The sequence below is a fragment of the Cololabis saira genome, chromosome 4 (assembly GCF_033807715.1).
Source record: "Cololabis saira isolate AMF1-May2022 chromosome 4, fColSai1.1, whole genome shotgun sequence".
In the NCBI taxonomy this organism is placed as follows: Eukaryota; Metazoa; Chordata; class Actinopteri; order Beloniformes; family Belonidae; genus Cololabis; species Cololabis saira.
The window spans coordinates 44,061,247-44,083,746 of record NC_084590.1 but is presented as its reverse complement, the minus strand read 5'-3'; the positions used below and the strand labels follow the sequence as shown (position 1 = coordinate 44,083,746).

The 22,500-nt window shown below is 46.1% G+C and overlaps 1 protein-coding gene across 4 annotated transcripts in view; it reads left to right on the top strand.

Annotated features, from left to right (window-relative positions):
• Positions 1-22,500, top strand: part of ryr1b (ryanodine receptor 1b (skeletal)) — a 155,207-nt gene that overhangs the window by 95,264 nt on the left and 37,443 nt on the right. The window contains exons 60-79 of one of the 4 annotated variants that reach the window (XM_061719887.1): positions 895-955; positions 1,034-1,160; positions 1,817-1,925; positions 2,040-2,121; positions 2,894-3,024; positions 4,308-4,628; positions 6,340-6,580; positions 6,659-6,746; positions 8,403-8,495; positions 10,225-10,239; positions 13,882-14,052; positions 14,310-14,369; positions 15,724-15,858; positions 15,951-16,063; positions 16,139-16,235; positions 17,366-17,472; positions 17,550-17,601; positions 17,676-17,738; positions 22,135-22,234; positions 22,344-22,423. In XM_061719887.1, coding sequence (XP_061575871.1) covers positions 895-955; positions 1,034-1,160; positions 1,817-1,925; positions 2,040-2,121; positions 2,894-3,024; positions 4,308-4,628; positions 6,340-6,580; positions 6,659-6,746; positions 8,403-8,495; positions 10,225-10,239; positions 13,882-14,052; positions 14,310-14,369; positions 15,724-15,858; positions 15,951-16,063; positions 16,139-16,235; positions 17,366-17,472; positions 17,550-17,601; positions 17,676-17,738; positions 22,135-22,234; positions 22,344-22,423 — 2,246 coding nt within the window. Of the gene's footprint in view, positions 1-894; positions 956-1,033; positions 1,161-1,816; positions 1,926-2,039; positions 2,122-2,893; positions 3,025-4,307; positions 4,629-6,339; positions 6,581-6,658; positions 6,747-8,402; positions 8,496-10,224; positions 10,240-13,881; positions 14,053-14,309; positions 14,370-15,723; positions 15,859-15,950; positions 16,064-16,138; positions 16,236-17,365; positions 17,473-17,549; positions 17,602-17,675; positions 17,757-22,134; positions 22,235-22,343; positions 22,424-22,500 lie in introns of all 4 variants that reach the window. The other 3 variants (XM_061719885.1, XM_061719889.1, XM_061719886.1) reach the window with 3 other exon arrangements.

Below are 22,500 nucleotides of genomic sequence, written 5' to 3'. Positions count from 1 at the left end.
AATAGTAGTAGTACTAGTAATGACAGTAGTAGTAGAGGTAGTAGTAGTAGTTGCAGTAGTAGTAGTAGTAGCAGTAGTAGCAGTAGTTATGACAGTAGTAGCACCAGTAGTAATAGTGGTAATAGTACTAGTAATGGCAGTAGTAGTAGTAGTACTAGTAGTAGTAGTAGTAGTAGTAATAGTAGTAGTAATGACAGTAGTAGTAGTAGTAGTAGTAGTAGTAGTAGTAATAGTAGTAGTAATGACAGTAGTAGTAGTAGTAATAGTAGCAGTAGTAGTAGCAGCAGTGATAGTAGTAGTAGTAGTAGTAGTAGTAGTAGTAGTAGTACTAGTAGTAGTAGCAGTAGTAGTAATAGTAGTAGTAATGACAGTAGTAGTAGTAGTAGTAGTAGTAGTAGTAGTAGTAGTAGTACTAGTAGTAGTAGTAGTAGTAGTAATAGTAGTAGTAATGACAGTAGTAGTAGTAGTAGTAGTAGTAGTAGTAGTAGTAATAGTAGTAGTAATGACAGTAGTAGTAGTAGTAGTAGTAGTAGTAGTAGTAGTAGTAGCAGTAGTAGTAATAGTAGTAGTAATGACAGTAGTAGTAGTAGTAATAGTAGCAGTAGTAGTAGCAGCAGTGATAGTAGTAGTAGTAGTAGTAGTAGTAGTAGTAGCAGCAGTAGTAGTAGTAGTAGTAATTACATCACAGGTGCCCCCCTAGTGTTCAGGTACCAGGTACCTCCTAACAGACCGGAGTCAGACTCCACTAAGTAATTATGAGTGTAAACGTGTGTTTGAACATCACCCATCGTTGTCTGACCTGCTGATCTGCTTCAGTAAAGATGTATAAGAGGTTTGTGTTGCTGGTGTGAAGCTCTGGAGGGCAATGACCCGCCTCCCCTGGTCTGCTTTCAGGAACGGACGCGGGAGCCGTGGTCAACTGTCTGCACATCCTCTCGAGGTCGCTGGACGCCCGGTAGGTGCCCGTCGCTGCACTTCTCCACCCACCGAGAGAAAGAGAGAGAGAGTTGAGTTTCCCCCGCCTCTCTTCTAGGACGGTCATGAAGTCCGGTCCTGAGATCGTGAAGGCCGGCCTGCGCCAGTTCTTCGAGAGCGCCGCCGACGACATCGAGAAGATGGTAGAGAACCTGAAACTGGGCAAGGTGTCCAGCCGGAACCAGGTAGGACACCAGACTTTGAGTGTGATGCAGACAAATGCATCGCCATGGAAACAAGCTTGTACCATTTGATTGATGCCATTTAATGAGAAGACGACTGGACGATTGGTTTAGTTCAGTATCCAAGATGCTCCTTGGCTCTAATCTGCTTTGATTGCGATGATAAACAATTCAGACTTTCTCTGCTTCATGGTTTATTTGTACTTTGCAAAGCTCTGACCTATAAACAACCTCCCGTTGCCGTGGTTTAGACTTGTAGTCAAGACCTAAACCGAGACCAAGACCAGAGAGAATCAAGACCAAGACTAGTTCAGATCAAGACCGAGACCAAAAAGAAACCTAGTCATTTCCTGATCCTGCGTGATTGTACAACATCATCCTGGTTCGAATAGTTTCCATATGAGGTTGCATTCAACTGCAGCTCAATAACACAGAGAGGCGAGACTGAGACCACAAAATAGTGGTCTTGGTCTGGAGAACTAAAAGTCTACCGTAGTTTCTCATCATGGAGGATCTTAAAACATGTCAGAAATCCCTCAAGCAGCACAGCGTCCAAGCGACGTGGTAATAAAAGCCTAAAAACAAATGTCTCTTTGCAAAAAGAAAATCTAGAAGTGGAGGTTTGTTTTCATGGACGCCCGTTCATGTCGTCCCTGCAGGTCAAGGGCGTCTCCCAGAACATCAACTACACCACCGTGGCCCTGCTGCCGGTCCTCACCTCGCTGTTCGACCACATCGCCCAGCACCAGTTCGGGGACGACGTCATACGTGAGTAGAGTTCCCGTCTCTGGGGTCGACGCTGCTCGGATCTGATGACCCGGAGCTGACGACCCGGAGCTGACGACCCGGAGCTGACGACCGACGCCTCTCTTCTCTCCTCAGTGGACGACTTGCAGATCTCCTGCTACCGGCTCATGTGCAGCATCTACTCTCTGGGCACCGTGAAGACGCCTCACGTGGAGAAGTAAGTTCACACTTCTGCGTTCGTGTTGACGTCTCGACTAGGGTTGCCAACTCTCTGAAAAATAAATAAGGGACACCTCATCGGCAGGGCCGGCCGACCCGATTACCTTCACCCTTCCTGACGTGGTGAATTTTTTTAGCCCCTTTTTTAGTGAGTGAAACGATTTTTTAACTATTTGACTCGAACCTGAATTGAATTAGATGCATATTTTTGAATGCCATGAACACATGGAAAACAAATTATTATCCAGCAATTCACTTTAATACAAAATAACAAAATGAACTGAATAAAATAAGTATCTTTCTTAAACAGAAACCTGTCCTGCTTAACTTAAAATTGTATAAATTAATATAAAACAATAGAAATAAAGCAGAACATCCATTCTGTAATAGTGCACATGTTTAGGGCAATAACAAAAGTGCAAACAGAAAGTCTGTAGAAAACATATTTGTGCCTCAAAGGCCATGACCATAGTAGACAGTTGTAGTAAAACAGAAAAAAATAACTTGTGAGCTCAATTTCATTTTCCATTGACATTTTATGACTATTTTCTGACTCACAGTAATACGGGACAAAGTGCGCCCCTTTTCAGCTCAATACGTGGCACTTTAGTTTATAAATTTATTAGTTTATAAGTATAAGTATAAAGTAGTTTATAAGTATAAAGTAGTTTATAAGTACGCGACGATTCCGTTTTTCAAGGGACGGTTGGCAACCCTAATCTGGACGTCGTCCTGATCTCGTCTCGATGTCCTTCTGTCCTCCTGTCCAGGCAGCGGCCGGCCCTCGGCGAGTGTCTGGCCCACCTGGCAGCCGCCATGCCGGTGGCGTTTCTGGAGCCGGTGCTGAACGAGTTCAACTCCTTCTCCGTCTACACGACCAAGACGCCCCGAGAGAGAACCAGTGGGTTTCTCCGTTTCCTTCCTTACATACTTACCTGCTGTACTCTACTGCCCTTATTTTTTAACAACTTGTGCTTTTTATTATTTTACTTTTTTTATTATTTTATTTAATTAAAGCCCAAGCACTCACAGTGCGAAGGCCCTATTGTATCTGTAAGAGATGTTCTCGTTTTTATTTTTTCTTCCGACGAAATGAGGGCCTTTTTGCCCCCCTAAACGTGCCCCAAAAGTCACCAAATTTTGCACGCAAGCCAGGCCTGGCGAAAAATTTTATATTTAATGGTTTGCATTAATGGCAAAATGGCTCAACAGCGCCCCCTAGAAAACTTTGTGCCTCAAGCCCCACAATACGGTTTGACGTACATGCACTAAAATCGGTACACACCTGTATGATGTCGCAACTTAAAGAAAAGTCTCTTGGCGTCATGCCAGAAACCGAACAGGAAGTCTGCAATTTTCAATTAATCGTGTAATTTTGGCGCAATTTATGCCATTTCTTCCGTACCATAACGAACCGTAACGTGCACCCAGGTGTGTTAGACATCAAAATGTGCGTCTCCATCCTGCGACAACACGCATTACTTTTCTCAGTCAAAAATGTTACCGTGGCAACAATAGACACCAAACAGCGCGCCCCCCTTCATCTGATTGGTCAATATTTGATAGTTCCTACTTTCTGCCATAACTTTTGAATGGTTTGAGATAAAGACTCGTGGGTGGTGTCATCGGACTTAGTTTTGAGTCCTTGAGCTTTATTTGCATGCGCGAGGGCCCGTTCATCGCTGCTTGCAGCTTTAATTTTATTTGTCATTTAAGTGTACTCTAAAATTAAATACTTGTGATTTTTGAAAACCACGTGAAGTTATGGATAAGCCCTGAATGCAGGCATTGTGACGTAGAATCGTCAAATTGATCTGATTCACCGCACAAATCAGCACAGATTCCTTTTGTAATACTGTATTTGAACCGGTCTTTGTACGTTTTGACCGTATAGAAACGTAATTCTTGCCATTGTAAGAATGAGATGTACCTGCTGTACTCTACTGCCCTTACTTTTTAACAACTTGTGCTTTTTATTATTTTACATTGTTTCTTATAATTTTATTTCATTGTATTTGTTATTTACTGTTTAATTGTGTCTTGCCGCTTTTAATGTTGATGTAAAGCACTTTGAATTACCTTGTGTTGAATTGTGCTGCTATACAAATAAACTTGCCTTGCCTTCACACTTCCCACCAACGAGACGTCGGTTTACTAACATGTTAAAACTGTGCCTGGCCCCAGTTCTGGGTCTGCCCAACCAGGTGGAGGAGCTGTGCCCGGACATCCCCGAGCTGGAGGCCCTGATGAAGGACATCCACGACCTGGCCGAGTCGGGCGCCCGCTACACGGAGATGCCCCACGTCATCGAGATCACGCTGCCCATGCTGTGCAACTACCTGCCCCGCTGGTGGGAGCGCGGCCTGGAGAACTACCCCGACCTGGAGGGCGAGCTGTGCACCGCCGTCATCTCCGACCAGCTCAACCAGCTGCTGGGCAGCATCATGAAGATCGTGGTCAACAACCTGGGGATCGACGAGGCGTCCTGGATGAAGAGACTGGCAGGTGGGTGAGCTGCCCGGCCGAGGACGGCGTCCTGCAGCCGGCTTCTTGTTATTCTTATTTATTCTTAAAAAGTCCCCCTGTTAAAGTTTATCTCCACTCTTTAGGGATGTTCATTCTGCTGTTTTATGTCTATGTGGAATCATGTGATTATTCTGTGGGGGGTCAGTGAGTCTGGGTTCCGGGGCCCTCTATTAAGGGCTGTCCGGTCTCTATATGATCGGAGCAGGAGTTTGGTTCTCATTGCTGGCAGTAGATCAGACTTGTTCCCGGTGCATGTTGGACTCCGGCAGGGCTGCCCTTTGTCACCGGTTCTGGTCATAATTTTTCTGGACAGCATTTCTAGGTGCAGCCAGGGGCCGGAGGGGATCCGGTTTGGGAACCTCAGGATTTCATCTCTGCTTTTTGCAGATGATGTTGTCCTGTTTGTTTCATCGGACCGGGACCTTCAGCATGTGCTGGGGTGGTTTGAGGCCGAGTGCGACGCGGCAGGGATGAGAATCAGCACCTCCAAAACCGAGGCCATGGTTCTCCATCGGGAAAGGGTGGCATGCCTTCTCCGGGTGGGTGGAGAAGTCCTGCCTCAGGTGGAGGAGTTCAAGTATCTATGGGTCTTGTTCACGAGTGAGGGAATGATAGAGCGGGAGATTGACAGACGGATCGGTGCAGCGTCCGCAGTAATGCGGTCGATGTACTGGACCGTTGTGGTGAAGAGGGAGCTGAGTCGAAAGGTGAAGCTCTCGATTTACCGGTCAATCTACGCTCCTACCCTCACCTATGGTCATGAACTTTGGGTAGTGACCGAAAGGACAAGATCGCGGATACAAGCGGCCGAGATGAGTTTCCTCTGCAGGGTGTCTGGACGCTCCCTTAGAGATAGGGTGAGGAGTTCGGTCACCCGGGAGGAGCTCGGAGTTGAGCCGCTGCTCCTTCACATTGAGAGGTGTTAGCTGAGGTGGCTTGGGCATCTGGACCGGATCCTCCTGGACGCCTCCCTAGGAAGGTGTTCCAGGCATGTCCCTCCTCCCTAGGGAGGTGTTCCAGGCATGTCCCTCCTCCCTAGGGAGGTGTTCCAGGCATGTCCCTCCTCCCTAGGGAGGTGTTCCAGGCATGTCCCTTCTCCCTAGGGAGGTGTTCCAGGCATGTCCCTTCTCCCTAGGAAGGTGTTCCAGGCATGTCCCTCCGGGAGGAGAGCCCCCGAGGAAGACCCAGGACACGCTAGAGAGACTATGTCTCTCAGCTGGCCTGGGAACGCCTCGGACTCCCCTCGGAAGAGCTGGAGGAAGTGTCTGGGGTGGATGGATGGATAGTTGCAAATGTTATTTATACTTTTTACGCTGTCTTTTAGGACAAATTTAAACGTTTGAAAGAATCTGGGTTCTGTAGATAATTAAGTTTTGTGTTATAACCTTGATTTGTGTTTTCTTTTCTTTTTTTTTTTTTCGAAATAAACATCGTCTAAAAGTGATCACAACATTTAAATCCGTGGGCAGCAGTGGGTTAAGCAGCGGCTCATATACTGAGGCTACAGTCCTCCTCCTGCAGCGGTCGCGGGTTCGAGTCCAGCCCGCGCACCTTTGCTGCGTGTCTTCCCTGTTCTCTCTCTCTACCCCTTTCCAGTCTGCATCTCCAATAAAGGGCCACTAGAGCCCAAAAAAATCTTTAAAAAAAAAAAAAAAAAATGTTTGACGTCTACGACTCCCGTCTCCTCCAGTCTTTGCCCAGCCCATCGTCAGCAGGGCCAAGCCCGACATGCTCAAGTCCCACTTCATCCCCACCATGGAGAAGCTGAAGAAGCGCTCGTCCAAGGTGGTGGCGGAGGAGGAGCACCTGCGCATGGAGGGCAAGACGGAGGTGGACAGCGAGAACGGGACCATCCGCGACGAGTTTGCCGTGCTGTGCAGGGATCTGTACGCCCTGTATCCCCTGCTCATCCGCTACGTGGACAACAACCGGTGGGTGGACTGAACCACGCAGCTTCTCGTGTAGGTGGTGATGGAGCCCGACTGGATGACCTGGATCTCTGTCTGCAGGGCGAGGTGGCTGACCTGCCCGGACTCCGACGCAGAAGACCTGTTCAGGATGGTGGGAGAGGTCTTCATCTTCTGGTCCAAATCACACGTAAGGGTTCAGTCCTCTCTGGTCTCTTCAGATTTCTTTTCTCGTTATTGATTTCTATCTGTCCTTGGTCATATTAAAGGTGAGTTATGAAGGTATAACTTATTGCTCCTCCAGTCGTTTATTCATGTTTTTGCATTAAGATAACTATTTATTTTTACATTTTTATAAGTTTAGGTGAAAGTTTAAAATGTAACCAGAATCAAACGAAAACAGAACAAGTTTATAGAATAAGCAGGAACGGAGAAATAAATACATGTTTTTAACAGCTTGGCTTCGTTTATAAATCGTCTAAAAACGTCTTTTGTTGTGGAAAAAACCCATCAAATGCTGAGAGATGATCCAGATTTCAGTAGATTTAATTAAACAGTTGCATGTAAACGGGTCAGAACATCCATCAGGCATGTCGATGTAGAATGACGATGAAACAAAGGAAGCGTAATCATTTTAAAGCATAAAAGATGATTCATTCTCACGATTCGAGTAAACAAAAACATCTTTAAGGTCAGCTTTAATCTGGCAAAATTTTCCATCACAATGAGGCCGACAGTTTCTGACACTTCTGCCCCCCCAGGATCAAAACAGTAACTAGCTGTATACCATTAAAACCAAATCTATGAAATAAATGGAAAAAAACGAAATATCTTAAACATATTCAGAATTTTAAACAGGGTAAAGGTTTAAAATCTAGCCACAATCAAGCTAAAACAGAACAAGTTTATAGAATAAGCAGGAACAGAGAAATAAATACATGTTTTTAACAGTTTGGCTTTGATTATAAATCGTTCTAAAAATGTCTTTTGTTGTGAAAAAACCCATCAAATGACTCTAATCAGGTGAATGGAGGTGACTGGACGGAAACTGAGTGTCTAAGTTATGAATAAGACTTGAGAAATGATCCAGATTTAGTAGATTTAATTAAACAGTTGCATGTAAAAGGGTCAGAACCTACATGAGGCGTCTCCATGCAGAATGACGATGAAACAAATTAAGTATAATGATTTTAAGGCATAAAGGATGATTCATTCTTACGATTCTAGGAGACAAAGACATCTTTAAGGTCAGTGTTTTTTTTTGAGCAGATTACCAGTCTGCACACTTAATTGGGCCAAGGCTAAATGTTGCTGCTCTCAGCAGTTTTGGTTTAATAAAGTGGCTAAGGCTGAATTTTCCATCACATCTTTGTCAGATAACAAATCCTCTTCAGCCAGAAACACTTCAAACGTACTCAGGCGTCCTGTTCCTCCTCTCCATCCTGCTGAAACACGAGATTTAATCTTGAACAGAGAGGTGTCCGGGTCAGCGGTTCTGTTGGACGTCCGCGATGAAGTTACCGGGTTTGACGGGATCTAGTCTGGTTTTATAGCTGTTATACACAACACCGATCAGAACCAAGAGTCGTCCAACTGGGACCAGCTTAAAAACCTAAATCCATGTGTCTCTGGGATCATGGAGATAAATATTTACCATCTGGAGACAGAAGAACAAGAAAAACAGTCATTAATTATCATCAGAAATCAGCTGATTGGGACGATATTGATTCGGTCGACACCTAAGACTTCTAATTCTCTCCATTACGCTGCAAGAAATCCCCTCACGGAGGCAAAATAGCCCTGATTCCCACCTTTAACGTGTTGGTTGTCATTCTCTGTGTTGCAGAACTTCAAGAGGGAGGAGCAGAACTTCGTGGTGATGAACGAGATCAACAACATGTCCTTCCTCACGGCTGACAGTAAGAGCAAGATGAGCAAGGTGAGAGCGGACGAGCAGACAGGAGACGGCCGCTTCCCCCGGCTCCTCAGACCATTATTGCACCAGACATCAAACATTTAACACATCAAGACACTAAACTCCAGTACTGACGTCTCACTAACGCCACCCACCCCGGCAGAGCGTGGCGTCACGGGATTCCCCCTGGATCCCCTCTGGATCCCCTCTAGATCCCCTCTGGATCCCCTCTAGATCCCCTCTGGATCCCCTCTAGATCCCCTCGCTAAAACCTTCTACGGTGGCCTGGTAGTGCAAAACACAACGACAAAAGAGAAAACATAACAACAAATTGAAAAAAACAACGGCAAATTAAAAAACACAACAACAAATTAAAAAACACAACGACAAATGAGAAAACACAACACATTAAAGGTATAGTCTGTAATGTTGGAGAGCTAGCAAGATTTTCAACAAAACTACCCCATGTCTCATTCACCTGTAAGCGAGGCCGGTTTTAGGGGGGGGCAGGGGGGGATGTGCCCACCCAAACGTGCGTCCTGCCCACCCAATCAAAGTTATGGGGATCCTTTATTTTTTTATAATTTTATTTTTTTATAAATATAAAAAAATATCACAGAATATCTGTACCGTTTCTGATTGGGTGGGCACTGCGCATCATTTGTAGACACAACAATGAACGCATACCACAAAAGTTGTGTCTCGGCGGAGGGACCCAACGTCCCAGCAAAATGAGCACAACAGAGAAGTGTTCAGAACAGCAGACAGAGCACACACTGCAGGCTGATTTATGGTTCCGCGTTACACCAACGCAGAAAGGTGAACGTCGCAGCATACCCTACGCCGTAGGGTACGGCGTAGGCTAGGGCGTAGGCTACGGCGTAGGATACGCCGTAGGGTACGGCGTATCCTACGGCGTAGCCGTGGTAACAGAGCCTGCACGGCACTGCAGCGCACCCGCACCGGCGCTCTCCGCCCTCGCCTGGATGGAGACGCCTCCATCCCCACGGACCCCCATACTGGGGAGGTGGTATTTTTGGCTGCGTTTTCTGCGCCATTCTTCAGCAAACGTGACTCGAGTGTGTGAAGTTTTCCGGCAAGATTTTCGACGTGACGAGTGCGCGCATGGGACAGAGGGGGGCATGGGCGGGACTTAAAATGAAGGCATCTGATTGGTTCTTTCCCCCCTGCCAATCCTCTGGTCCTCTGACCAATCCGTGCCACTCGGTGTGCAAAAAACAGATTGGCCAGAGTTTTTACAGGATTAAAGCTGTCAGAGAGGTCGGATTTTTTTCATTCCTTTTTCTGAACACATTATTCACTGGCTACTCTCAGGATGGAAGGACCATTTCACCCAGTATAACACTAAATGTTTTTGAATTCGATTACAGACTATACCTTTAACCAAAACAGAAAGGGTAGGACCCTTTGAGCGACATGACTCGGTGCTGATTGGATGAAGGAACGTTTTTTAATTTTGGTAATGGTGGTTTTTTAATTTTCCGTTGTGTTTTCTCTTTTGTCGTGGTGATTTTCAATTTGTTGTTGTGTTTTCTCTTTTGTCGTTGTGGTTTGCACTTCCAGGCCACCGTAGCCTTCAGCTCATGTCTTCAAACAGGAAGTGTTGTGATAATGTGTCACGTGACTAACAAGCTTCTTTTCCAGGACGACTCAGGCGGACGTGTAGCGTTTAGCTTGCTAACTGTGTTCTCTCCTCTTGTGCCGGGTGGCGGGTCGGACGCCGGGCCTGTAGTCCGGAGACGCAGAGGTTAGACTGTTTGTGCACGAGCGCCGTGCTGACGCATGGCACCCTGACTCTGGGGGGCCTTTCATCCAGCCCCCCCATCAAGACCCCGACAGACCCCCCTATTCCTGCACGTACTGGGGTCTGGGGGGGGGCTTGATGGAGGCTCCTTGCTGTAGATCGTAGAGAGTGAGAGGTCACATGGTGCTCGGCCGGGCGGACCTGCACGCCGCTGCAGCCGTGCACCATCGCCCTGATTGTGATGGATCCTGAACCGTGTGCCTGCAGGTCGTCTGCCGGACCCCCCGTGGAGCCCCCGCTACGCCGCCGCTACGTGTCCTTTAAAACCTGCCACTGATGCTTCGATTGATCTGTTTTTTCCAGCTTTTGTGGTTCAGATTCCGGCACCGGCGCACTCTTCTTCTCCTCCCAGAGTTCCCAGTAGCTCAGTAGCTCCCCCCCCCCCTCACGTTAGCCCGCCAGACCGCCTCCACTCGCCCCTGGATCTGGCGGAGGAGACTGGACCAGCTCAGCCGTCCTCACACCTACTAACCCGACTCACCACTCATGTCACGTCCACCTCATCCCAGTTCATGTATCATTCAGCATCTCATTCCAGTCTGAGTCGTGTTTCACCCAGTTGCTGCAGGTCAAGTGAAGTACAGATCCTTAACAAACTACAACATCGCTGAGCTCGAGATTACCAGAGTTTATTATTTAGTTATATTATTTAACTGATGCGCAATCAGGAGAGTCAACATGCAGCATGCAGGCTGGGCAGTTGAGTCTGAGGCAACATGTTGTTAGACTTCTTTCATATGGGAATGAAAAGACATGAAAGACAGGAAACCTGATGGGTCATTCAAGGGACACTGTGGCCACTGCACCCGACACATATGGCACTTTTCCACCAGAACCTACTCGGCTCTACTCATCTCAACTCGGCCTTGTTTCTTTTCCACTACAATCCAGCACCTGGATCAGAAGTAGGAGGTTGGAGTGAAGCTGCTGTGACGTATTTGATTGTGTGATCTAAACGAAGAAGACAACAACACTAAAGATGTAGAACCTGGAGGAGATAATAGATGTGCTGCTGGATCTGTGGCTTGTGTTTGATATCAAGTTAACCCTGGTACTGTCTTTGGGTCAAAATGACCTAATTCTCTGTCTGTCTTTCCTCCTGCTCTCCCCTTCCTTCTCCCTTCCTCTTTTCTCCCTTCCTTCCTTCCTTCCTTCCTTCCTTCCTTCCTTCCTTCCTTCCTTCCTTCCTTCCTTCCTTCCTTCCTTCCTTCCTTCCTTCCTTCCTTCCTTCCTTCCTTCCTTCCTTCCTTCCTTCTTTTCTCACTCCCTTCCTTCTTTTCTCCCTTCCTTCCTTCTTTTCTCCCTTCCTCCCTTCTTTCCTTCCTTCCTTCTTTTCTCCCTTCCGTCCTTCTTTCATTCCTTCTTTTCTCCCTTCCTCCCTTCTTTCCTCCCTTCCTTCTTTTCTCCCTTCCTCCCTTCTTTCCTTCCTTCCTTATTTTTTATCCCTTCTTTGCTCCCTTCCTTCCTTCCTTCTTTCCTCCCTTCCTCCCTTCCTTCCTTCCTTCCTTCCTTCCTTCCTTCCTTCCTTCCTTCCTTCCTTCCTTCCTTCCTTCCTTCCTTCCTTCCTTCCTTCCTTCCTTCCTTCCTTCCTTCCTTCTTTTCTCACTCCCTTCCTTCTTTTCTCCCTTCCTTCCTTCTTTCCTCCCTTCCTTCTTTTCTCCCTTCCTTCCTTCTTTCTTTCCTTCTTTTCATTCTTCCTTCCTTATTTCTTTCCTTCCTTCTTCCCTTCCTCCTTCCTTGACCCGAAGACAGCACAAGGGTTAAAAAATGAGAGTGAAACTGGTTCAAACGGTATTCACAACCCTCCGTAGAGCCTTCCTTTGAGCCACACACAGATGCAGGACGTCCTGTGATCCTAAGACTTTTATTGGGGTGTATTTAATATTACAATATGGTCTTCAATGACTTTTGCCAGGAAACATAATGTTTTTGGAATCTAGTTTGCAATCAGCGACCCACGTTAGTTAGATGTTAGATGTTGTAGTGTAATAAAAGTGTCGTTTTTCTGATGCCGAGGGAGGGGGGGAGGGGGGGAGGCTGAGAGGCCGAACCACCAACAGCAGCACTGAGCGCTGGCAGCCTCAGGGCAGGGATGTGTGAGAAGAGCTGACCCCAGTCGTGACCCCAGGCGACCCCAGACATGACCCCAGGTGTGACCCTAGACGTGACCCCGGACATGACCCCAGTTGTGACCTCAGATCTGACCTCAAAGGTGACCCCAGTCGTGACCCCAGTCATGACCCCAGTCGTGACCCCAGACGACCCCGTCCTCTCGCTGCTCTACTAGCGATGAGTCCGTCCGTGAACCTTCGCCCAGAGCTGCTCTCAGCCAAATGTCCTTGATGTTATCAGGCGGCTCGGTATAGTTCTGAAAAAGGGATCCAAAGGTGTTCGTGGGAGAGGGGGAGGGTTAGTAGTGGGGGCAGAGTCACCTTGTTTACATTCCACCAGGAAGATTGTGACCAGAGCGATCGGCCGAAGACCGCTCTGTCAAGGCCAGATTATAAAATCAACAATTATATTGAAAACAGGCAGCCCAGTAATTTTCCGTCTGCCTTCAGTTTCTGGTTCATCAATGGCGACTCCAATCAGACGAATTTGTGATCACTTCCCGCCAAGCCGAGCTTCCAACTTCTCCAGGGTGTTATCAATCTTGCCAATGAGTTCAAAGACCGCTGCCAGCCTGCGATTCTGTTCGAGAATCGCATCCAGCTTACGGCCTTGCTCCCCCAACGTTAAAGTCAGAGCGTTGATCGCCTTGCTTGACTCTTCAGCCACCGCCGGCAGCTCAAAACAGCTGTCGACGTCTTACGCGTTTGTCGGTAGACAAGTAATCCCCCTCCTTCGATCAGGAGGATGATAAGGAGAAATCCTGCTATCATAAATCCAATTATGAAGGCATCTTCAACACAGACAAAGGCTTCCAGTATTTGTAGGAATCCATTTTGTATCCAGAAAAAAATGTCCCATCGGGGCAGGAGGGCTCCCTTACCCCCTGACTTCTGGTCGCAAAAATTTGGTCAATTGTGCTGAGAGACCAGTTACTCAATTCCATGATTGTAGAGTTTTCAGAGGAGTGAAAAAGAAGAGACTCTGAAGACGAGACAGACAAAAGCAGTAGCAGGGCAGGCAGATAAGGGAGAGAACAGAAAAGCGTCCGCCTTCGTCGAGAGCCGGAAGAAGAAACCCCAGACGTGACCACATACGTGACCCCAGTCATGACCCCAGACGTGACCCCAGATGTGACCCCAGATGACCCCGTCCTCTCGCTGCTCTACTAACACCGAGGTGCATCGTGTCTAACATCTGCAGTTGAAGCACCTGGAACATGAACCCTTCACGTCTGCAGGGAAACCCGTGTTGTCACGTCTTCATTTAACCAGTAATCTGCTCAGTCAGCATGTCGGCTCCTGGGCCTCTTCTGTAGCAGCCAGCCGTCGTATCCTGTTGTGGTTTTGTGTCTTAGACAGAGATTTGCTCCTTCAGAGTTTCTCAAGCGCTTCTGACGTCCCCATGAATGTTCTCTGCAGTGGAGGTTGTTGTTGTCGTTAACCAGAAAACGCTCTCCGGTGTCTGACTCCCCAGGCCGGCGGCTCGGAGCAGGAGCGGGCCAAGAAGAAGCGGCGGGGCGACCGCTACTCCGTGCAGACCTCCCTGATCGTGGCGGCGCTGAAGAAGATGCTTCCCATCGGCCTCAACATGTGCTCCCCCGCCGACCAGGAGCTCATCAATCTGGCCAAGATCCGATACTCACTGGTACTGTGATGTGCTTGGCGTCCGCAGGAGCCGCAGAGCTCAAACTTAACTCCAGCAAGTGTTTGCTTCACCGATAAATACCAAAGTAATATGCTTTATTTAAATGATTTTCCAGTGTAAGTAATTTATTTGCACAATTGAAGTGTATTTCCGGTCCCTTGGGGAGTTTATGTCCCGGTTTGATGTCCCAACAATGTTCTTAGCGGTAAGATTGTTGATTAATCGCTCTGAATGTTCCCACATCTGATTTCATACAGAAAGACACGGACGAGGAGGTGAGGGAGTTCTTACACAACAACCTGCACATGCAGGGCAAGGTGAGTGGACGCCTTCGTTTTCACGTGTGGACTCGTGGAGATGCAGCGACATTTATTTTATAGAGTAGAATAATCTTTGTTGTTGTAGCCAGACACAAAGAAATACAAATAAATAGCTAAAATACATGAAAAGTAAATAAAAACGATGGTAACAAACATTCAAAATCTAAATAGAAATGATTTAAACTTCTAATAAAACATAATTTTTCATTATTATCTAAGATGTGGTGCAAACTATAATAGCATATAAACAATATTTAAAATGCTGGGAGAATATAATCTGCTTTAGCGGAATTATTTTAATTATTAAGTATTTTTTTAATTGTTTAATGAAACTAAGGAGAGCAAATATAGTTTATTATGACTCTCTTATGTTGTGGAGTATTTCAGCTGTTCAGGGCCGTCATCGTCACCTCACATACCACTTTTCCACCAAACCAGTTCCAGGCTGGTTCTATGGTTATATCCAGTACTGTAGTTGAGGGGGGATGAGGGGGATGAGGGGGGATGGCATCTCCCCTGAAATAAAAACGGTCAAAATCATCCCCCCTGTAAAACTGCCATCCCCCCTTTCCATCCCTTATGTTATTTCATCAATGAATGTGGTTTTACTGCTATTTCAACATTTAGAGTCATCACCAGAAAAATAACTTATTTGACAATTTTCATCTGTTTCAAGTAAATTTTCACTTGAAATATGTAGGAAAATCTGCCAGTGGGACAAGATTTATCTTCTCATTACAAGCAAAAAAATCTTGTTCCACTGGCAGATTTTTCTACTTATTTCAAGTGAAAATCTACTTGAAACAGGTGAAAATTGTTGTTTTTTCCAGTGATGAGTCTTGTTTTAAGTGTAATGAGATTTTTTTTACTAAAATGAGATGTTTTAACTAGAAATAAGACAAATATTCTTGTTAAGATTTTGAGTTTTTGCGAATTGAATTGAAGTTCAGAAAACAGTTTTTTATTGTTGTGTTTTGATGTATTTGATGTAAGCCCAGTGGATATTTAAAGCTTACAGAAGGCTGCATTTAACTGCTGCTATGTCATTCCTGCAGTATTTCTGCAGGTGTTTTGGTCAGTGCTATTATTTGTAATATATTATATTATTTGTAAGCAGCACAAATTATCTGTCCCCATATGATAAAATCCACCATCCCCCCTGATTTTTTTTTACAACTCGAGTACTGGTTATATCAATATATATATATATATATATATATATATATAACTTTGCGTTGCAGGCAGTTAAGAGTCTGCTGAGTAGTTTGCATACAACCGTCAGCTGCTTCTGCAGACTGTGATTGGTTTCTTGACACGTCCGCTGATCAAACATGTGGCTGATGTGGTTCAGGAGGAGGACCCGGCCATGCGCTGGCAGATGTCTCTCTACAAGGAGAGGTCGGGGAAGGCAGAGGACGCCGAGGACCCAGAGAAGGTGGTGAAACGGGTGCAGGAGGTGTCGGCGGTCCTTTACCACATCGACGTGGTGAGCGAAGCCTGGCGCTCAGCCGGGGGAGAGAAGCATGTATGAGGGAAGGGAACCTCCCGGGACGTGACGTGCATGTGTTTACTCTGCAGACGGAGCATCCCTTCAAGTCGAAGAAGATGGTCTGGCACAAGCTGCTGTCCAAGCAGCGCCGCCGGGCCGTGGTGGCCTGCTTCAGGATGACGCCGCTCTACAACATCCCCACGTAAAGTCCTCGCCGTGACAACGGAGAACCTTCAGACGCACCTTCGTAGACGCTGATGTAACCGCTCTCTTGCAGGCACAGAGCCATCAACATGTTCCTGGACGCCTACAAGCGCAACTGGCTGGAGACGGAGGGCTACTCGTTTGAGGACAAGATGATCGACGACCTGTCGGTGAGTTATTCACGTCAATTTTGTTTTGTTTATTTGTAAGGATCCCCATTAGCTATGCCCTTAAACACAGCTACTCTTACTGGGGTCCACATTAAAAAACAATACATTTAAAACATACAGTTAAAAACAAGACATAAAGAAAGGAAACAAAATAACACAACAAACCTACATTAAACTTTACCGTACATGTAAATCATTATCTTAAAGCAAAAAAACCTACATGAAACATTCCAATATACAGTAAAACATCATCTAGGCCAGCGGTCGGCAACCCAAAATGTTGAAAGAGCCATATTGGACCAAAAACACAAAAAACAAATATGTCCGGAGCCGCAAAAAATTAAAAGTCTTGTATTAGAATGAAGGCAAATGGTGAAAGGCGAAATGTCGAGAAAAAATTCGAAATGTCGAGAAAAAAGTCAAAATTTCGAGAAAAAAGTCAAAATGTTGAGAAAAAAGTCGAAATGTCGAGATTAATGTTGAAGTACAATCTCGAGAAAAAAGTCGAAATGTCGAGAAAAAAGTCGAAATGTCGAGAAAAAAGTCGAAATGTCGAGAAAAAAAGTCAAAATTTTAAAAAGTCAAAATTTCGAGAAAAAAATCAAAATGTTGAGAAAAAAGTCAAAAATGTAAAAAAAAAGTCACTTTTGAGAAAAAAGTCGAAATGTCGAGAAAAAAGTTGAAATGTGAGATAGGAAAGGAAAAAGGAAGAAAAAAAGAGAAAAAAAGAAGAAAAAAAAGAGAAAGAGGAAAAAAAGGAAAAAGGAAAAAAGAAAAAAAAGAAGAAAAAAAGAGAAAGAAAGAGGGAAAAAAAGAAGAAAAAAAGGAAAAAAAAGTCGAACATTTTTGAAAAAGCTCCAGGAGCCACCGAGCAGCGCTAAAGAGCCGCGGGTTGCCGACCCCTGATCTAGGCCATGAAAATCAGATCAAAAGTACTTACCCTGTCCAGTATGTATATGTATCTGTATAAGTGTGTGTGCGTGTGGTATCCTATACATATGATATTCCAAGCTGTTTCTTAATTTGCTTTTTGAATATTGATTTCTGTGTTAAATAATGTTAATTAATGTCAATGCCGCCATGCCGGCCGTTATTTACACTAACAGTTTTTTTTAAATTTTTTTGAACAGAAAGCCTTGGAGGAAGAGGAGGAAGAGGAAGAGGAGACCGAGTCGAAACCCGACCCGCTTCATCAGCTGATCCTCCACTTCAGCCGCACGGCTCTCACGGAGAAGACGTACGAGCGCGAACGCCGCAGCCTTCGCCGCCCGGCGTCGCCGCCTGACGTCTCACTGACCTCTTATCTCCCTGCAGGAAGCTGGATCTCGACCATCTTTACATGTCGTACGCTGATATCATGGCAAAGGTGAGTCGCCGCGGCAACGCAGCAGCACTCACTCATGGACCCGTTGTACTGAGACTCCTGTGATCCTCCATCAGAGCTGCCACATTGGTGAGGAGGACGAAGGGGGAGAGCAGGAGGGGGAGGAGCCATCCTTTGAGGTGCGACAGACAGAGATGGTATGGGGGGACCAGGGGAGGGGAGACAGGGGAGTCAAGCGGAGAAGCAACTCCCCACGCACTGAGTGACCACACCATGACATCACACCCGGCACACCCCCCCACCGACCGACTCCCGTCGTTCTCTCGTCCACTCACACGTGTCTATTCCTGCAGTGGTGGACTGACCTGTGCATGCCTTTGCTGGACTCTGTCCCTCCGGGACGTCGGTGTTGTGGACTCCGTCCTTCTTTAATTGCATGACTAGAGTGCAGAGAGATTCCGCTACGGACCGAAACCCCGTCAAAACTAACAGAGTCTTCGTTTTTTAGGAGTTAACCTCAGAACGTTGCCCCAGCCGGTTGGTCAAGACTTTGTAGAAGAAGTTGTGAAGTGGGGTTTGGGGTACCCCTCCTACTCTCAGCTATTCCCTCTGGTACAGAACGTATCACACCAATCACGCTGGTTGGGCCGGTACTCTCACTGGCCTCCTCACATCCCTCCATCAACTCCATCAGGAGGATCTTCTTGTCCTCCGATGACCACGGGACGATGTCTGGAGGGGAACTTGACCCTCTTCTCCCATGAGCCGGCTTGCTGTGGAAGGCTGAAGGGTTTGGATCTGGTGGTTGAGGATGGGTTTGCTCCCCCTTTCATGAAGGTGGTGGCCTTCTTTGGGTGAGACTGAAGTGGCAGGTCTCTTCTTCTTTCTTCTAGTGTCTTCCTGTCTCTTCTTGTCTCTTCTTGTCTCTTCTAGTCTCTTGTAGTCTCGTCTCATCCTGTCTCTCCTAGTCTCTTCTTGTCTCTTCTAGTCTCTTATTGACTTTTCTAGTCTCTTCCCATCTCTTCCTGTCTCTCCTAGTCTCTTCTAGTCTCTTGTAGTCTCTTGTAGTCTCTTGTAGTCCCTTTTAGTCTCTTTTAGTCTCTTCTAGTCTCTTGTAGTCTCTCCTAGTCTCTTCTAGTCTCTTGTAGTCTCTTGTAGTCTCTTGTAGTCCCCTTTAGTCCCTTTTAGTCTCTTGTAGTCTCTTGTAGTCTCTTCTAGTCTCTTGTAGTCTCTTGTAGTCCCCTTTAGTCCCTTTTAGTCTCTTGTAGTCTCTTGTAGTCTCTTCTAGTCTCTTTTAGTCTCTTGTAGTCTCTTTTAGTCTCTTGTAGTCTCTTCTATTCTCTTTCAGTCTCTTGTAGTCTATTTTAGTCTCTTGTAGTCTCTTGTAGTCTCTTCTAGTCTCTTTCAGTCTCTTGTAGTCTATTTTAGTCTCTTGTAGTCTCTTGTAGTCTCTTCTAGTCTCTTTCAGTCTCTTGTAGTCTATTTTAGTCTCTTGTAGTCTCTTCTATTCTCTTTCAGTCTCTTGTAGTCTCTTTTAGTCTCTTGTAGTCTCTTGTAGTCTCTTTTAGTCTCTTGTAGTCTCTTTTAGTCTCTTGTAGTCTCTTGTAGTCTCTTTTAGTCTCTTGTAGTCTCTTTTAGTCTCTTGTAGTCTCTTGTATTCAATTCAATACAAGAGACTACAAGAGACTAAAAGAGACTACAAGAGACCGGGGGGCCGGGCCGGGAACACAGGCCAGAATGCAGCTCCCGAGGCTCCGGCCTGAAAACATGCACAAAAGAGAGAAAAGGGGGGCCGGCACAAGAAACTACAGGAACGATGGACAAAAATTATAGCTTTGAGATATTTATAATAAATAAAGATATTTATAATTAATAAATAAATTCTAGTCTCTTGTAGTCTCTTGTAGTCTCTTCTAGTCTCTTCCTGTCTGTTCTAGTCCCTTCTTGTCTCTCAGTCTCTTTTAGTCTTTTCTCTCGTCTCTTTTAGTCTCTTTTAATCTCTTGTAGTCTCTTCTTGTCTCTCCTAGTCTCTTCTTGTCTCTTTTTATCTCCCCCTAGTCTCTTTTAGTCTTTTCTCTGCTCTTCTAATCTCTTCTAGTCTCTTCTTCCACCCCTCTTGCTACTTGTCCACCTGACCTTGCCATGCATCTTTCCTCCTCCAAACCGTTTACATCCTAGCTTGGGGAACGCCCAGCCATCTCCACAGGTGAATGACACCTTGGGTTAACATCTTTTAACTGCAAAACCACCACCCTTCCTACTGGTGTTCCTATCCACCAGCCAGTCGGGTCTACCTCAGCGTACGTCACAGGCTTTGTTCCTCTGTTTGGTTGTATGTCAGAAGCAGCTGATAACCAGCCAGAACCAACCAAAACCAGCCAGAACCAGCCGATAACCAGCCACAACCAACCAAAACCAGCCACAACCAGACAAAACCAGACACAACCTGCCACAACCAGCCACAACCAGCCAGAACCAGCTGATAACCAGACAAAACCAGCCAGAACCAGCCACAACCAGCTACAACAAGCTTATAACCAGCCACAACCAGCCAGAACCAGCCACAACCAGCCAGAACCAGCCAGAACCAGCCACAACCAGCCACAACCAGCTGATAACCAGCCAGAACCAGCCACAACCAGCCAGAACCAGCCACAACCAGCCACAACCAGCCAGAACCAGCCACAACCAGCCAGAACCAGCCAGAACCAGCCAGAACCAGCCACAACCAGCCAGAACCAGCCACAACCAGCCAGAACCAGCCGATACCTAGCCAGAACCAGACAAAAAACCAGCCAGAACCAGCCGATAATCAATCGTTCTGCCACTTTACTGACAACTAACCGTTCTTACCTTACTATGAATTGGATAGCGCTAACAAGTCTCCCTCTCTGAGCTCACAACGGACTACAGTAAAAGCCTGCACAGTCCAAGCCCAGACACAACCACCCACCCACCCACGGGTGCACGCACACACACACTTCAGTCACCACATCCACACTCGGGACTGCATCCCCCTCCACTCACGCTAACGGTACACGAGGACGAGCAGGCGCTCTGTAAGCAGAGAGGAGTCTGCACCACTTCAGGCCTACGAGGGAGGGGGGCGGAGGGAGGGTAGCTGTAGTTCTGTGTGTTGGGGGAGAGGCTTTGTGCATGGTGTGCAGTGAGCGGGTGAAGCTAACTTCTAGAGACCAGCATTGTGCTGCAAAAGAAAACAGTCAAAAGTAACAGCGTTGCATCCTGTTGAGCTTCATGTCGTAAAAGTTTTTGATAATAAACTTTACTTAACGGTTATCTCCAACTCATCTAACTGGATGCATTTTAATGCATTTTAATTCAGGCAACAGCCTAGTCCTGCAAATGCATTTCAGAGAAACAACAAAAAACATATTTTCTCAGTCAATTTCAAAATAGATAACTGTCTCAGCCAGTTTTAGCCTGATTAAGTGAGAATAGCAGATCTATCGTTGTTGTTAAACTGAACATCTGTGCTTTCCCATCTTTGAGATGTCATTATCTGCCTTATCTGCAGAGCTAACGTTGTAGCATTTCAGAAATTAAAACATGGGAATTAGAGGGAGTGGATCAGAAAAAGTAAGCCCGCAAGTAAGTAAGGACCGTTCAAGCCTTTCTACTTGTACCTGGACTACATCCAGTGAGTTTAGTGATAATATAGGGGTAAATGTTGATGTAACTACAGCCTGTTGTCTACAGTAGATATGGAGCCCCTACATCACATATGCTAAACGTAAGCCATCTAATTTATCTAATCTAATTTAGTTTCCGGAGAATAACCTGTCAAGCTAATTATTTTCTGCCCTCTGCTAGACAGTAATCAGTCATCAAACACAAACATTTGATCTGGATTTACCATGCTGATTGAGGAGCGCTCATATATCCATTTAGAGTATATTTATTCACTTGTCCAGCATCAGTCGTGTATTATTCTAACAGTATAGACTATTCTGTCCATTCCATTGAATTAGTGTCTAATTTTAGAGCATAACATCCCAGGTTCACCATTTGATTCAGAAATGGTATATTTTTTAAAACTTCTGCAGCTTAACGTCCGATGGAAAATCTCTGGAAGCCTGTTTGTGTACTTTTCTCTCCCTCACCAGTCACCAGAAACAGAAGGATGCTGGAGACGACTAATCGCTGCGTTAGTGTAGCATTAAAAGACAGAAGAAGTTTAAACCGCTGCGAGAAAAGCCTGCATGACGTTCTACTCAGAAAACCTCTGTTGCTTGCTGTAGGAGGACGAGTGTGTATATGTGTGTGTCTGTGTGAGAGTGAGTGTTTCTGTAGGATGTCAAGAGCTGAAACAAATGGCTCCATGACTAATACATGTATGTGTGTGTGTTGAATGATGCCAGATGAATGCAGCCGCCCTCACCAACTGCTAGGTGCTAATCCGCTTCAGCAGGAGTGACTCAGGTGGTCCGACAGCCGTTGGAGTGTGTGAGGAGTGTGTGAGGAGTGTGTGAGGAGTGTGTGTGTCTGCGAGCGTGGGGGGCAGTGCAGCTGCTGTTGGCGGGGTTACAGCCGTGTCCTGCTTGCTCTGCCCCCCAGGAAAAGGAGATGGAGAAGCAGAGGCTTCTGTACCAGCAGTCCCGGCTGCACGACCGCGGCGCTGCAGAGATGGTGCTGCAGATGATCAGCGCCTGTAAAGGTAGCGTCTCCCCCTCACACGTACTCTCACCCTCAGAAACTGCTTCCTGGGAACGGTGGTGATAAAAAGGAGGAAACTAAAACATGCTGGTGTCTCTGCTCTGCTTTAGGGGAACCTGGAGCCATGGTTTCCTCCACACTCAAGCTGGGAATCTCCATCCTCAACGGAGGCAACAGTGATGTGCAGCAGGTAAATACTGTATATGGGTTTAAAAAACTGCTGAACGAAGCTGACAGCCAGGCCATTTGGACTAGATAGATGATGAT